General features: G+C 41.6%; 1 protein-coding gene across 1 annotated transcript in view; it reads left to right on the forward strand.

Moving 5' to 3' along the window:
- SULF1 (sulfatase 1) overlaps positions 1-15,510 on the forward strand; it is a 154,621-nt gene that overhangs the window by 71,093 nt on the left and 68,018 nt on the right. The window contains exon 4 of the mRNA XM_068984050.1: positions 7,554-7,793. Coding sequence (XP_068840151.1) covers positions 7,554-7,793 — 240 coding nt within the window. The remainder of the gene's footprint in view (positions 1-7,553; positions 7,794-15,510) is intronic.

Raw genomic sequence — 15,510 nt, forward strand, 5'->3', positions numbered from 1 at the left:
CCATAGTTTAATAGAAAAAGGTGTACTGTTCGATCATGTTATTTTTTTTCTAATGCTTTCAGAATTCAAATTTTCAATAGACCAATAAAGCCATTTTTAGTATGAGAAATATCACTGTTTAAATTTCCATACTTAATTGTTGGCATAAGGATGTGCTTAGTACAGGCCATTTATATATTTCAAGCATTGACTCTACCCCATCATAAAACAATGGTATCTAAAAACAACCCTATATGTTTGATAAGAGCTGTGTTTGCTGGTCGTTATCACTCATCAAACCATAAACAGTTGTAATTCACACCTAGGTGTGTCTCCTATTCATACAGGTGTGTATGAATACCACATACCTGGGACTTCCTTAATGAATGATGATGGCAAAATTTATTATCAAATTTCTAGTCTTGTGAGTTGATGGACATGATGAACAGCCTCAATGAAAAGTTTAATGTTTGATAGTACAAAATATTGCAAAATTTCAAATATCAAATGCTAAGATATTTGAATCAGGAAAGGCAAGTCTTTGTTATAAAGTTTGCTGCTGCTGCTGCTGCTAAGTCGCTTCAGTTGTGTCCAACTCTGTGCGATCCCATAGACGGCAGCCCACCAGGCTCCCCCCGTCCCCGGGATTCTCCAGGCAAGAACACTGGAGTGGGTTGCCATTTCCTTCTCCAGTTATAGAGTTTAACATGGACGTAAAGTAATTCAAGTTCACTGTGTGATTTTGATAAAGTCAGCCTGATGAGTGAGACATTTTCCCCCCTCTGACCTTCTACATGCATGTGATTTGAGAATAAATGACTTGAAGCTTGTAGAATGATTGAAATTCCTGGCTATGACTCTGTCAGGCCCCAATAACCCCGTACACACCACCTCCAAAGGACTGTTCCTAGAGCCTTGATTTCTAACCCATCAGAATTGCAAACCTGACAGATCTTACGGGATTCCCAGAGAGTGCCACTTCTCCTCTCTCAGTCACTGCTGACCTAGCAGCATCCTAGTCCACAGCTGACCACTGTCAAAGCACCCCCACCCCTGCAGGAGTGATGGCAGACATCCCCAGTCCCAACCTAGAACTCTGGCACTGGGGCAGCTTTTCTTGGCAGCCTCAAGAGTCAGCTGTGGCCCGGACCTTCCCTGTCCTCAAGCCAGCCCAGTCAGCAGTGCCCCCATGCCAACTACTGGACTTCATTATGGTCACTTCATAGCATCCCTGTCAGGCTTCCACCTCAAAGGACCACTTTAAATGATAATAAAGCCAGGCTTCTCGCTTAAGAGAAGCATAGGGAACAGTGCATGATGGGTAGATGGGAATTGATATCTTTAAACCAGCTTTAACATTTTAAGTCTTGAAGCATAGACAAAAGTAAACTTCTATCTTAATCCATCAGGACTGCTGTAACCAAATACCATAGACTAGGTGACTTGTTGCTGCTGCTACTGCTCAGTCGCTTCAGTCGTGTCTGACTCTGTGTGACCCCATAGACGGCAGCCCACCTGGCTCTCCCGTCCCTGGGATTCTCCAGGCAAGAATACTGGAGTGGGGTGCCATCGCCTTCTCCGTCCAGTTGCCAACCATTAACAACAGACATTTATACAGACATTCATTTCTCGTGGTTCTGGAAGCTGAAAAATCCAAGATCGAGACTCCAGCAAGTTCTGTGTCTGGTGGGAATCTGCTTCCTGGTTCACAGATGCTGTTTTCGCTGTGTCCTCACATGGCAGAAGAGGCAGAGCACTCTTTGGAGTCTCTTTTATGAGGGCGCTAAACCCATTCATGAGGGCTCCACCCTCATGACCTAATCACCTGCCAAAGCCCCCACCTTCTAACACCATAACCTAGCACATTAGGTTTCAACCTATACGTTTTGAAGGAACACAAACATGCAGTTTATGGCTGCCTCTGTATGCCTGCCTTAGCTTTGGAGTTCAGATGTGATGACAGAGAGGGAGATGGGAAAGGCAGGAGTAAACGAAACATCTTGGTGCCAAGATGATCACACAGTAAATCACAGCTCATGCCATTTGCTCAACAGCCCTGCCAACAGGTCCGGACAGCTATTATTAGTTCTATTTTACAGCTGAGAAACACAAATCCAAAGAGGGTAAATGACTTGGTCAAGCACATCTGTGACAAAAACTCAGATGTTTCCCCTCAAGTTCAAGTCCAGGACTCTTTCTCTTCTCATCTTCATCCTCCTAAGCCCTGCCTTGGTAATCTTGTGAATCTTCAGCCTTAAAGTTTCATAACATTCTCATGAAATAATTGCTCTGATAACTAAGAATCAGCACAGTCTACATTTTAGGCACCAAAGTCCTGAAACTCAGAGAGGTGAAGAGCTCTGGCTTAAAACAAAACCAAGCCCTTCCAGCTATAGGACAAAACATGGTCCCATCCACTGGGACCATGCTGGAAATGCATAATTATTAGTTGTATGGATACAGAATCATTTTGGATAGTTTCCCAGTGAAAAATCAATGGTGCAGTCACAGTGGCCATAGGTGCAGGACGAGGCAGTGTTGTTGGCTGACATTAATCACTACACAGCCATAAAAGAGAAGGCTTTGTACTTACTTTGCTGGAGCACACCGACTCAGCAGAGGGAAGAGATATGATTCCTATACTCCATCATCTGTATCCACCCAGGGACTCCAAGATCAGAGGCAACATTTAACACCAGTGTGACTGTCAGCTTCTGAAGACAGACACATCTGCAGCCCATGCTCCCTCTCCCACTCAAACCCAATCTACTGAAATCAGTCCATAAGAAGGCAGGAGACGGGCTTTAGTGTCTGTTAGTATCTCCCCTAAGAGGCTAGATGAAGCAAAATACGTACGTGCTAAGTTGCCCTCAGTTGTGTCTGATTCTTTGTGACCCCATGGACTGTAGCCTGCCAGGCTCCTCTGTCCACGGGATTCTCCAGGCAAGAATACTGGAGTGGGTTGCCATGCCTTCCTCCAGGGGATCTTTCTGACCCCGGGATCGAACCTGTGTCTCTTATGCCTCTTATATTGGCAAGTGGGTTCTTTACCACTAGCACCACCTGGGAAGCAAAATATGAGACTACAGTAAATGAGATCTACTCTTACTGTGAGCAGACATCATTTCTGTGTTGCAGTCTTCAGATGTCAGTGTCACAGCCAGTACTCAGCCTAGATGGAGCTTAAAAGCATGATCTCTGAACAGACAGCCCGCATTTGTATCTGAGGTCTGCTGCTTAGGGTCTGTGCAGTCCTAGGCATGTTGTTTAACCCTTCTGTACCTCACTTTATCATCCCTGATGTGGGAATAATAAATAATAACACCCACTATGGAAAGTTATTGTCAGGACTAAATGATTTGCTACATATGAAACACTTAGAAATGGGAGCAAGTATAAAATCTGCTGGGCTTCCGAGGTGACCCTAGTGCTAAAGAACCCACCTTCCAATGCTGGAGACATAAGAGACATGGGTTCGATCCCTGAGTCAGGAAGATCCCCTGGAGGAGGTCATGGCAACCCACTCCAGTATTCTTGCCTGGAGAATCCCATGGACAGAGGAGCCTAGTGGGCTACAGTTCACAGGTTTTCACAGAGTCAGACATGACTGAAGCAACTTAACACACACAAGTCATAAAATCTGTGAGAATAAATATGAAATCAGTGTTTTCTCTTCCTGTCTACCTATCTTGCAGCTTTGGAAGTGGTCTAAACCACTTAGATCACTTAAAGTGAGGCACCCACTAAAGTCTCTTCCAGCTCAAAGCTTCCCTGGCTCTGTGTCAGGTTTCAGCTACATCTCCAAGAGTAGACCATGGACAGGCAGCACCGGTGTCATCAGGGAGCTTGTTAGAAATGCAAATTCTTCTATAACATAACATACTCTCCAGGTAATTTTTAAAGTTGGAGTAGCATTGTCTCAGAATCTTCTCTTTACTGAGAAACTTCAAGCTAGATGCTCATATTCAGTCAGGAGCCCCACCCATGGGGCTCTTACCACTGTACCTGCAGAGACCAATGGAGAAGGAAATGACAACCCACTCCAGTATTCATGCCTGGAGAATCCCAGGGACGGGGAAGCCTGGTGGGCTGCCGTCTGTGGGGTCGCACAGAGTTGGACATGACTGAAGCAACTTTGCAGCAGCAGCAGCAGCAAAGACCAAACATCTTCATTGTTCCCTTTGACTGGCAGATCAGTTGGAAGCAGAGGGTTTAGAGGGATTTTTTTTGTTCTTCAACACAACCAGCTCAGTCGTTTAAGAAAAGAATGTTATTTATTTATTTTTAAAAGATTTTTTGATGTGGACCATTTTTGAAGTCTTTGTTGAATTTGTTACAATATTGCTTCTCTTTTATGCTTTGGTGTGTTGGCCAAGAGAAGTGAAATCTTAGGTCCCTGACTAGGAATCAAACCTGCACCCTCTGCATTGAAAGGAAAAGTCTTAACCACTGGACCACCAGGGAAGTCCCAAGAGTGATATTTAGAGTGAGAGGACAGTCCTGGCTGGGGCAATTCCAGGAGTGATGCATGGAACTGACCCTGGTGACACAGATGGTAAAGAGTATGCCTGCAATGCAGGAGACCCAGCTTCAAAGTGGGCATGGCAACCCACTCTGGTATTCTTTCCTGGAGAGTTCCATGGACAGAGGAGGCTGGTGGGCTACAGTCCATGGGTCACAAAGAGTTGGACACAGCTGAGTGACTAACACTTTCAGTTCTTTCTGCATGGGGCTGAGTTTTTGCCCCTAGTTTTCATATCATATGATCTTAGATCAGATTTCCACCTCCCATCCAGTGTTGTGGTCCAAATGAGTTTGTAAACTAGAGGTTGCAGCTGTGTGATGCAACCTTGGGGGATGGCCTCTAGTTGCTTTTTTTTAAAATTTGAGTCTAGCTAAGCTCATGAGGAAACTCCGAGAAGTCATTCTCTGACACGAAGAGACCATTAGGCAATAAAAATTGGTCAATAGTCTTTGCTAAGTTTTCTCAAAATTCAAGCTGTTAACCATAAGTAATCACTGCAGATTTCTAAAGAGGAAAAAAGAATAAGTGAATGGACTTTGACATTGACCTCGAACTCTCTCCCCACTCCTGTGTTTCATTGCATGTATTTATTCCAGGCTCTATCCCTTTTATGATCAACTAACATAAATATAAAACACAACATTTCTAATGTGCACTTCTTTGATGTTCTGTAGGGCATAGTTCTTGTCAAGTTACTTCTTGAGCAACAGTGAAACCACTACTTATCCAGTTTTCTTCCCAAGCTGAAAAATGTTAGTCAACACACAGCCTTCTGATACATTACAGCATCAGCATCTCTTGGATCTTCTATTTTTTTAAAAAATAAATCTTTTAAAAATTATTTATTCTTTTTTTTTTTTTGGCTGTGCACGGGCTTTCTCTAGTTGCAGAGAGTGGGGGCTACTCTCTAGATGCAGGTGCACCGGCCTCTCATTACAGTGGCTTCCCTTGTTGCAGCGCATGGGCTTTATGGTGAGTGGGCTTCGGTAGTTGTTGTACATGGGCTTAGTTGCCCTGCAGCATGAGGGCTTTTCCTGGACCGGGGATAAAACTGGTGTCTAGCCTGCATTCTTACCACTGGACCACCAGGGAAGCTCTTAGGTCTGCTTCTTAAGAGTCATTCTATTGTAGAGGCACAACGCCATTCCAGTTCTTATCACCCCACAACCTGGGGGTTTCAGCAACCCCTTGGCCATACGTTTGATGGACCAGCCTGCTTCCTCGGCTGTGTACATACTTCCATTGTCATAGCAACACCTCTCAAAGACTTTTATCATAACATATCCTTCATGCCTTTGACAAAGACCTTACTCTGCATCATTTTGTCTGTTCTGTCAAAGCTGAATGTCTCTCCCCAGCCACCAAGCTATTTGCTAGCTCTGCCACCCACTACATCAAGAGAAGTCTTCATTTTCGTTTCCGTTCCAGAAAACTCATGTGCCATTTTCATCACTCCACTTACCTCGTCCCACCTCCAGTGCACCACACATGCCCCCGACGATGCACTTCGCTCATCCCGAGTTCTTCTTCCTCCTTTCCTTCCAGTTGTCTTCAACTACTGTGGCAGAGTTCTTACTAAATATTGCCTCCTGTCCCCACTGTCCTTATATGCCCTGCTACTGCTGTATCCACACTACCTTGCTTTGCAAATACCTCCAAGCAATCTCCATATATAAGTTCTTATTAGGTAGTTTACTAGTGAAGATTGGAGGCAACAGAGAACTTCCCATTGCTTTTGTTAATGCTATACTTGCGGGACCAGTTCAGAGAGTTGAGGTCGGTAGAATGAACGCTCAGCATGAAGTGGGTGCTCACTACATGTTATTCATCAATGGCAAAAAAATAAGTTGCTTGATCTTCCGAAGACAACCAGGGCAGGAAAAGCAGTTTGGAATCCTTCTCAGCAAGGCATACTGTAGAGAGCTCTAAGGAGACACAATTAGAAACTGTCTTTTCTATATTCATGTAAACGGTGAAAGCACATATGTGAAAAAATATGAGGCCGACTGTGGCTTTTTGGATGGCTGCACACTTCTCTTCTGCTCTGAGTGCTTACCTGGTTTGCATTACGATTTCCTTCCTTGTTGGAAAACGACATAGACTTTCTCCCTTTCTTTGGAAGAAGTAGGACCTGTTGGAAATGTGAGGCTCCAGGATTGAAATGCAATGGGCTTGGCTGTAGTGCTCTGTAGTGCATTTCTTGACAAGTCCTGAAAAGACTATTGAATTCTGGCCTGAGCTTTTTTTTTTTTTTTTTCCCCTGCAGTATTTGGATGGGATTCAGCTGCCATGTTTGGCTGGATTGAGTAATCAAAAGAGTTGTTTTTTTTTTCTTTCTCGACAGTCTTATGTACAATTTCATCCTTTAGAGTTCAAATGGAATATTTTACTGCTAATGCAAATACAGTAGAGTCATAGCTCTTTCATAAACAAACAATCCGTCTTTTTAAATGACGTGGAAACAGGCAAAAACATAAACTGATCGTGTGATCCTGATAGAAAACCTGCCAGGTAGGTGGTGAGTTTACTAGGGCATACCAAGTTGCATTGGAGATTTTTTTTTTTTTTTAGTTCAACACGCATTTTGGATGAACTTTTACTTAACTGTAGAAATTTTTCCCTCTTTTGTTTGATACGATAAAAGTACTGTATCCATCTTTTCTGCGCTGTTTGTAGCTGGTGTGAGTTTGGTGGGCTAGGAGTTTTTTGATGCTCTCTAATCAAATTCAGAGGGCTGCTGGCCTTTAATCTACTCCATCTCTAAAATTCTAGCTTTAATGATCAGACGAGCCTGCAGTTTTTTCCTTTGTGATTAAAAAAGGGAGAAGCCGAAATGTGTTTATTATTCTGCAAAATACCTGAGATGATAGGATCCCCAGTGCTGCACCGTGTCCTGGAAATGAGAACTGGTCCAATTACAGACTCCTCAAGCCAAGGGAGGGACATTAACAAGTCAGAGGGACAGAGTGGCATCATGTGACGTCACGTGACGTCAGTGGGTGATTGTGCAGTGCTGTCTGCTAAACAGTGCTGGCCTTGTGCCTTTCAGGTTCCCTGCAAGTCATGAACAAAACCAGAAGGATTATGGAGCGTGGCGGGGCCACCTTCACCAATGCCTTCGTGACCACGCCCATGTGCTGTCCCTCCCGCTCCTCCATGCTCACTGGCAAGTACGTGCACAACCACAACATCTACACCAACAACGAGAACTGCTCTTCCCCCTCCTGGCAGGCGGTGCACGAGCCTCGGACGTTTGCTGTCTATCTGAACAGCACCGGCTACAGAACAGGTAAAGGGAAATTTCCAGGCCTTCAATTCCGTGAATTCTGGTAACGCATCTCAGAAAAATGCACTATGTGATGAAATCTGTGAGCTTCCAGTCGGTCCCTAAATGGAAGGAGCTAGACTTGTCTCCCTCTGCATCCCTTATTTTTCTCTCTGATGACTGTCCCAGCTAGAGATCCCTTAGAGAAAAGTCAGAATGATTCTTAGTGGACACGTGAAGAAAAAGCTGTCCCCATCAGTGCATGCATGTGTGTATGCTCGGTCACTAAGTCATGTCCTATTCTTTGCAGTCCTATGGACTATAGCCTGCCAGTGTCCTCTGTTCCATCAGAGCACCCAGCAACTGGAATTTTCCAGACAACCTGCAACTGAAGAGTTTCTATCCCATGAGCCTGCTTACCTCAACCGCCCAAATTTCCAGGTCCTGGTGCCAACTGAGCACATTCTTGCATGCAGAGCACCTATCCCAGGATCTGGGACACAATAGATTATCAAAATTATTTACTGAATTCATAAATAGCTGAATGAAATAATCCAATGAGGTGTGCTTTATTAATTCACCTATTTACTTACTCATAATTAATAGGATTCCACTTTTCTTTAGCTTCATTGTGGTTACTTTTAGATCTCAAATGTTCACCCTTATTTTCCAGGAAAGGAGGACATCCCATGGTACACCCTTTATCACCGTTTAACCTACATAGATGAGGGGTGTGGTTAACTGGTGTCTTGCAAATTAGGGACCTCCTTCCAGAGAGATCATAAACATCATGCCAGTCGTTCTAAGAAATAAGCAAGGCTCCTTCCTGTATGATTGACCCAAAGCCTTTATTCACCAAGCATTTAAATGCTCTTGTTAGGTTTTCTGAGCATTTCTTTTTTTTAAATTTTTATTTATTTTTTATTATTTTAAACTTAGCCACATGTGGCCAATAGCTACCATATTGTATTAGACAGCACAGTTTCCACTATCTTTGGGGGAGTGGAACCATTTTAATAGAATTAGGAGTGGGAAAGACATAGTCTGAGCATTTTTTTAGGAGAGGAAACCCAGATATTGATTGAGGGCTGTAATGGAAAATAATTTTTTCAGAACCAACTAGACTTATTCAGAAGAACTCCAGGTGTCATCATTAAAAACTTGGAAATGACTTTCAAGTCTACAGATTCTCTATTCTGAAGACTTGAAAGGATTTTGGATAAAGGTATTCTCTTGGAAAAGACTCTGATCCTGGGAGGGATTGGGGGCAGGAGGAGAAGGGGACGACAGAGGATGAGATGGCTGGATGGCATCACTGACTCGATGGACGTGAGTCTGAGTGAACTCCGGGAGTTGGTGATGGACAGAGAGGCCTGGCGTGCTGCGATTCATGGGGTCACAAAGAGTCGGACATGACTGAGCAACTGAGCTCAACTGAACTGAACTGATTCTCTCTCAAATCTCTTCTAAAAATGAAATTAATCTTTCTCGCTGGATTTAGGAACTATGTGGTCATTGGCTTCTGTGCAGAACACCTTGTGGGCACTTAATACTTGTTATTTATGGATGAAAATACTGACTGTGGAGATGATAGCATTGTCATCCGCAAACATCTCAAAGCCTCCACGCCCAGAAGGAACTCCTCCCATGAGCCTCAAAGGTGTCTGCTTATGCTTCAGAAAGAAACTAGGTTACTTGGAGAGCCTTATCCTGAGTGTTTTCCCACATAAGTGGTTTAAATTTATAGCACCTTTCATCTGAGAGCTCTAAAGCAATTTGCAAATCTCTCCAACATCCCTGTAGGATTCATAAACAGCAAATGTACTTGGCTCCATTTTATAACTGAGGTGAGGATTTCAAATACTGTGTGACCAACTCAGAAGCAAAATCAGAAATGGTCCCCTGATGCCTGACTCCTGATTTTGACCACCGAATTGTGTTTTATTCATGGGAAGCATTGTGTGAAGTCAGTGCCTTTCAACTCTCACTGTCCCTGTAATTTAATTCCTATTAGCAGAGACAGAGTTGGAACCTAGGGAGTTAGAACAGTCGTCATATCCAGACCAACATGGTTGGGGTCTGTCCTAGGAAACAGAGATATGGGTGACAACAAGAACCCTGCTGAGACTTAGAGCTGTTGACTACGGCTTGCGAATACATTTCAGGGCCAAACCAAGAAAGGGACAAACGAAAAGAAGTCCGGAGAGAGAGTGAACAGTGGTTTGGCTATAGTTGACAGTGTTTCATTGGGTACTTGAAATTTGCTAAGAGGCTAGATCTTGGGTGTTCTTATCACTACAGAAAATAATGGAAACTACTGAACATGTACAGGGATGAGTATGTTGATTGGCTTGGCGATGGTTCCTGTTTCACAGTGTTTTTGTATAGTGGGCCTTTGGGTTATAAACCTTAGAATTTTTGATTGTCAGTTATACTTCAGTAAAGCTGGGCCATCAGAAAGAAAGGGGAAAAATCGGAAATTGATATTTTGTGCTTGCTTCCTCTGTACCAGGCATTTTAGCTGAGTTTTCTCGCCTAATCCCTGAAAGGATTTACCCGTATTGCCAGTGAAGAAACAGAAACTCAGGAGAGTTGGTCTGAGGTCACAAGCTCATCAGTGACAGTCTGAATCTAGCACACTTGACTCCATCTTTCTTCTTCCCGTTACCTTATTTCCTGACCTATATTTCTATCATGCCTCATTCCAAAGTGCCTGATAGTGACACATAAAACATAATAGGATACGGAGCAATAAGGACCCTGTCCAGTAGAAATGGAGGGTAGAACCAGTTCATATCAAGGCAAAGGTTAATATACAAACCACACACATGCCACAGAATTGTGGAGAAAGGCTGCATATTTGAAGCTAAACTTCCAGATGGCAAAAGCAAAAATGGAAACGCCATCTAGTACAAAGTTCATTGGGTCACCAAGAAAAAACAAATCTGTTGCTTCTAAGAAGCGGAGTGTATTCTGGTACTTGTTTAAATTATCCTATGCTGTATCCATCCTACAGTGGGTTACGAGAGCTTGAGTAAACCTCAGAGATAATTTCGTTCAGTTCTCCTATTCTCAAATGGTAAAGAATCCGCCTGCAATGGAGGAGACCTGAGTTCCATCCCTGGGTCGGTAAGGTTCCCTGGAGAAGAGAATGGCAACCCACTTTAGTATTCTTGCCTAGAGAATCCCATGGAAAAGCAGCCAGGTGGGATAGTCCATGGGATCACAAAGAATCATACAGGACTGAGCAACTAAGCATATACAGATAAACAAACTTAAATATTTCACAATTGTTTTTTTTTTTGTTTTTTTTTTACTTTTTGGCCACACCACCCAAAAGGTGTGGAATCTTAGTTCCTTGACCAAGGGAAGCACAAAGTGCTAACCACTGGACCACCAGGGAAGTCTCATCAGATGAACAAATTTAGACCCACAAGATAAGAGGACTTGCTGAAAATGACCCATCTGATGTTCTGCTAGGAAGAGTGAGCAACAAGACCTTGGTCTTCAGGGCTCTTTCCAGTATAGTACCCTAGCCTTGTGGGTTAGGTCTAGGAGGAAACTGCAGACAATCAGCCTTTCCCAGGGACAACTAGCAGTCTCATGGTGCAGTCCATTGGGCCTGCTTCAATCAGTTCTCTTCTTCAGGAAGAGGAGATTTGCTTCTGGAAATTAACTCATATTCTGTAGCCAACCTTCTTCCCTGGGGTCTAGAACTTAGGTAATAATGGAATTTACAGTGAGTCATTCTACAAAGCAAAGGAATTCTTTAAGGAAAACAGGACTTTTTCAAATGCTTAAGATTTTTTCAAACACTCTGCTAGGAATAAAAAATGGATGATATGCACCCAGGAAAATAAATTTTGAGAGTGCCCTCTAGTAAATCAGAAAAGGTAAAAATTGGAAGGCTAAAACAGCAGTGATAATAAGCTATATAATTTCAATTCATCTTTAATGGGAAAATATTGATATGTCTCAGACAGTTAGGAAGTAAAGATGTCTCTGTGACAATAATTACCAATCCAACCAGGGACAGAGACTCATTTGAAAATCTACAAATAAGCACATCCGGATGATAGACATCTCAGGAAATTAAGAGAATTGGTGTGTAGGTTTTAAACCAGCATAATTATTTATGAACCACTAAACTAGTGGGGGGGAGCGAATGTATAAAGACTTTATTGTTTTCCTAACAATAAATACATCCTTTAGAACATTTAGCTGAGAACATAGGAAAAATAATGACAGAAGCTGTATTACACATAAAGATCCATCTAGCGAGAAGCACAAAGCAGTAATCAGTTTTACGAAGAACAACTCAGAGAAGACAAACTACTGAGAGGCTTATTTTGGGAGGTATCCAGAGTACATAGATTTAAATGAATTGATCCAGTATTGTACTTACCATTGTATGACATTATTTTCTTTTTTCAGAACCGAGGCATATTTTTGGACTGACTATAACCTAAATTTTTCTAACTTTACTCATGGAAAATATGACTTCACAGCAGCTTAAATGTTTAAGAAAGGAAAATACAATAACATTTCTATTGCATTTTATGTTCTAAGTGAAGTGGTAACAATATTGTATTATCTATCATAAAAAGGAAAATTCTACCTGATTATCCACTCAAAAATTTTTAGTTTAAATTTCTTTTGAGAGTAGAGACATGAATGTAAGACCTGGCATAAATTTTAAATTGACAGTAATAATCCATAGTTGAGAGGTAACATCAAGTATTAGGGGAAAAACCCTGAACCAAATGGTGGAGAACTGGAATCACGTCCTTACTCTGCCTTGAACTTATTTCGAGAACTTTTCCAGGCCAGTTTTCTAACCTATAGAATGCAGAGATAGGACTAGAGGGATTGCTTAGTTCTCTTTCCTATCCAAAATTATATTGTAATTTTATTATAATCACTGTAATCATACTGATTCCTTTAAAAATGGTAGTGCTCAAATTATAATCATACCACAGGATTTGTAAATTCACAGGTGAATTAAATTTTAGTCATACTAATTCTGCTTCATATCACTGGGGTGGAAGGGACAATATTTAATAAAGACCTGCAATAAAATTATGTAAAGAATTATTTTTGTAACAAAACACTGCAGACAAGTTAATCAATTTTTATGTGTCTTTTTACAATATAAAATTTATTTATGTTACTTATGAAGTGAAATTAAAGTCGCTCAGTCGTGTCCGATTCTATACAGTCCCATACCCTGTAGCCCGCCAGGCTCTCTGTCCATGGAATTCTCCAGGCAGGAATACTGGGATGGGTTGCCATTCCCTTCTCCAGGGAATCTTCCAGACCCAGAGATAGATCCTGGGTTTTCTTCATTTCAGTCAGGTTCTTTACAGCCTGAGCCACCAGGAAGGCCCCATGTAATATAAAGTATATATTTAGTATATAAATATATAAAAGGATATATATATATATATATAAGTATATAAATATATAAATATAAACTATATATTTATACTTTTATACTTATACTTCTTATACTCATAAAAAAGTATATTTATTCTCTAGTATGAGATGTTTTAAAATGTATTAATAGAGTTCAGTAAAAGTAAAACAAACTAATATTCTTATTTTTATGAATGATAGTATTATGAATTTTTGATAAGTACCCAAAAACAAGATGTAGCATACTACCAGTTCAGTTCAGTCGCTCAGTCGTGTCCGACTCTTTGCGACCCCATGAATTGCAGCACGCCAGGCCTCCCTGTCCATCACCAACTCCCGGAGTTGACCATAGTATGCTATTAATTGAGTCACATTATCCTTAAAACTATAGTAGACTTTGATCCATAAAGAGATATAAAGTAAGATTCCTGTCTTTGCTAGACTTCCAGTCTAGTTGGGGAAACCAAACTCATGTGTACGAGGTGACATAAGAATAAATCATAATTTTAACTTGATTCAAAATTATGTAAATTTATAGTTATTATTAGTGAAATCCTGCCACCCCAAATCGAATCATTGCAAGGAATGAGAGCTCAATTAGTACATTATTTGTTATATTAAATAACATTTGACTTCTCTACAGCATCAGAAATCTTTTGTATATGTAGTTACTATTGCAAATCTAAAAATAAAAGCTTTTGCCTCAAATAGTTCAAGGAAATTTTTCTAAGTGTTGTGTAACAGGTAGTTTTGGACAGAAGTAGTGTTGACTGAAGTCAACAGTCATTATGGTCAGGTCTTTGTGATCTTTCTCTCTGTCACCCAACCCCACCTTCCACCTTCTAAACAGCTATGAAGGAAAGTGTTTAATGGCCCAGAGAAGAGAGGAGGGGTAGATGGTGTGCTAGTGACATTTTCAGACAGTAGTTGAGTTGAATTGCCAAAGCTAAAGGATTGAAAAACTTCAAACGACATGTAATATAATGGCAATATGGGCAAGAAAATGAAGTTCACCTTCGAGACGGAGGAAGAAATTTAGTGCATCTGGAGGAAAATAATTAGAATCCCAGATAATCAATTGCAGAGCACTGCCAGGAAGTGTTGTTGAAAGAGGCCAGGGGTAATTACAAATGAGCCTCAGTGTTCGAAGGTGACGCTAAAGGCTGAGTAACTTGACACTGCCAACACTGGGTACTGCCTCCTGATGCACAAGGTCCCGTCTCCCTTGGAGCCAAGAGTGATGGGTGAGGACACATTTGGAATAGTGAGTACATTTTTTACACCCCATTAACACAAAGACATGGAAAACCTGGAGGGAGTTCTGAAGTGAATAACAGGGACTATTAAGAGACTTAAAGGAATTGTTTATAAGGGGAGGATTAAGGGAAAGGGCGATAGCCATGGCAATGGGTAGAAAACAGTTCTAAATAACCTAACGAGTAAAACAATGAGGAAAGGGCAGGAATGACTTGGCCTGGCTTCCTTGAGAGGGGGGAACAAAAACAGAGAACAAAACTAAAAGTAGCAAGAAAAAAAATCTGAAAAACTAATTAAGCAAGAAAATGTCAGCCAATTGGGAGAGAATTTGTTGCTACAAAAATGAATCAGATTAGGGGAGAAAACTGTGTAATCTCTCCAGCGATGTTTTCAGATGCACAGGGCAGAACTCTAGAACAGAATTTCCTTGCACTTCAGGAGGGTAAGTTATTTAAATCAGAACCCAGAGTTGAAAAGCTAATGATCATGGTGATGGTAATCATAATATTAGGGCTACCCAGGTAGCTCAATGGTAAAGAATCTGCCTGCCAATGCAGGAGAATTGGGTTCCATCCCTGAGTTCGGAGGATTCCCCTGGAGGAAGAAAGGGCAACCCACTCCAGTATTCTTGCCTGGGGAATTCCATGGACAGAGAAGCCTAGCCAGCTACAGTCCATGGGGTCAAAAAGAGTCAGACATGACGTAGTGACTAAACAACAAACAAATATCATAATGTTGGGTTGGCCAAAAGGTTCATAAGATATAGAAAAACCTGAGCAAACTTTTTGGCCAACCCAGTACCAGCAGTGGCAGTACTTAATAAGCCTTCATTATGTGCCAGGTACTATTTTCAGTGCTTTACATATGTATTAATTCATTTTCATCCTCACAATATCCCTTCCACTATTATCATCATCTTCTTCATGGTTTTCCAACAAGAGAATTGGAAGTAGAGAGAGGTTAAGTAAGTCACCTCTGGACATGTAATTAGAGAGTAACAGAACCAGGATTTGAACCCAGGCAGGCTGGCCCCAGGCTTTATATTCCTAACCACTATGATCTTTTATAA

This window comes from Capricornis sumatraensis, chromosome 11 (assembly GCF_032405125.1).
Source record: "Capricornis sumatraensis isolate serow.1 chromosome 11, serow.2, whole genome shotgun sequence".
NCBI classification, from domain to species: Eukaryota; Metazoa; Chordata; class Mammalia; order Artiodactyla; family Bovidae; genus Capricornis; species Capricornis sumatraensis.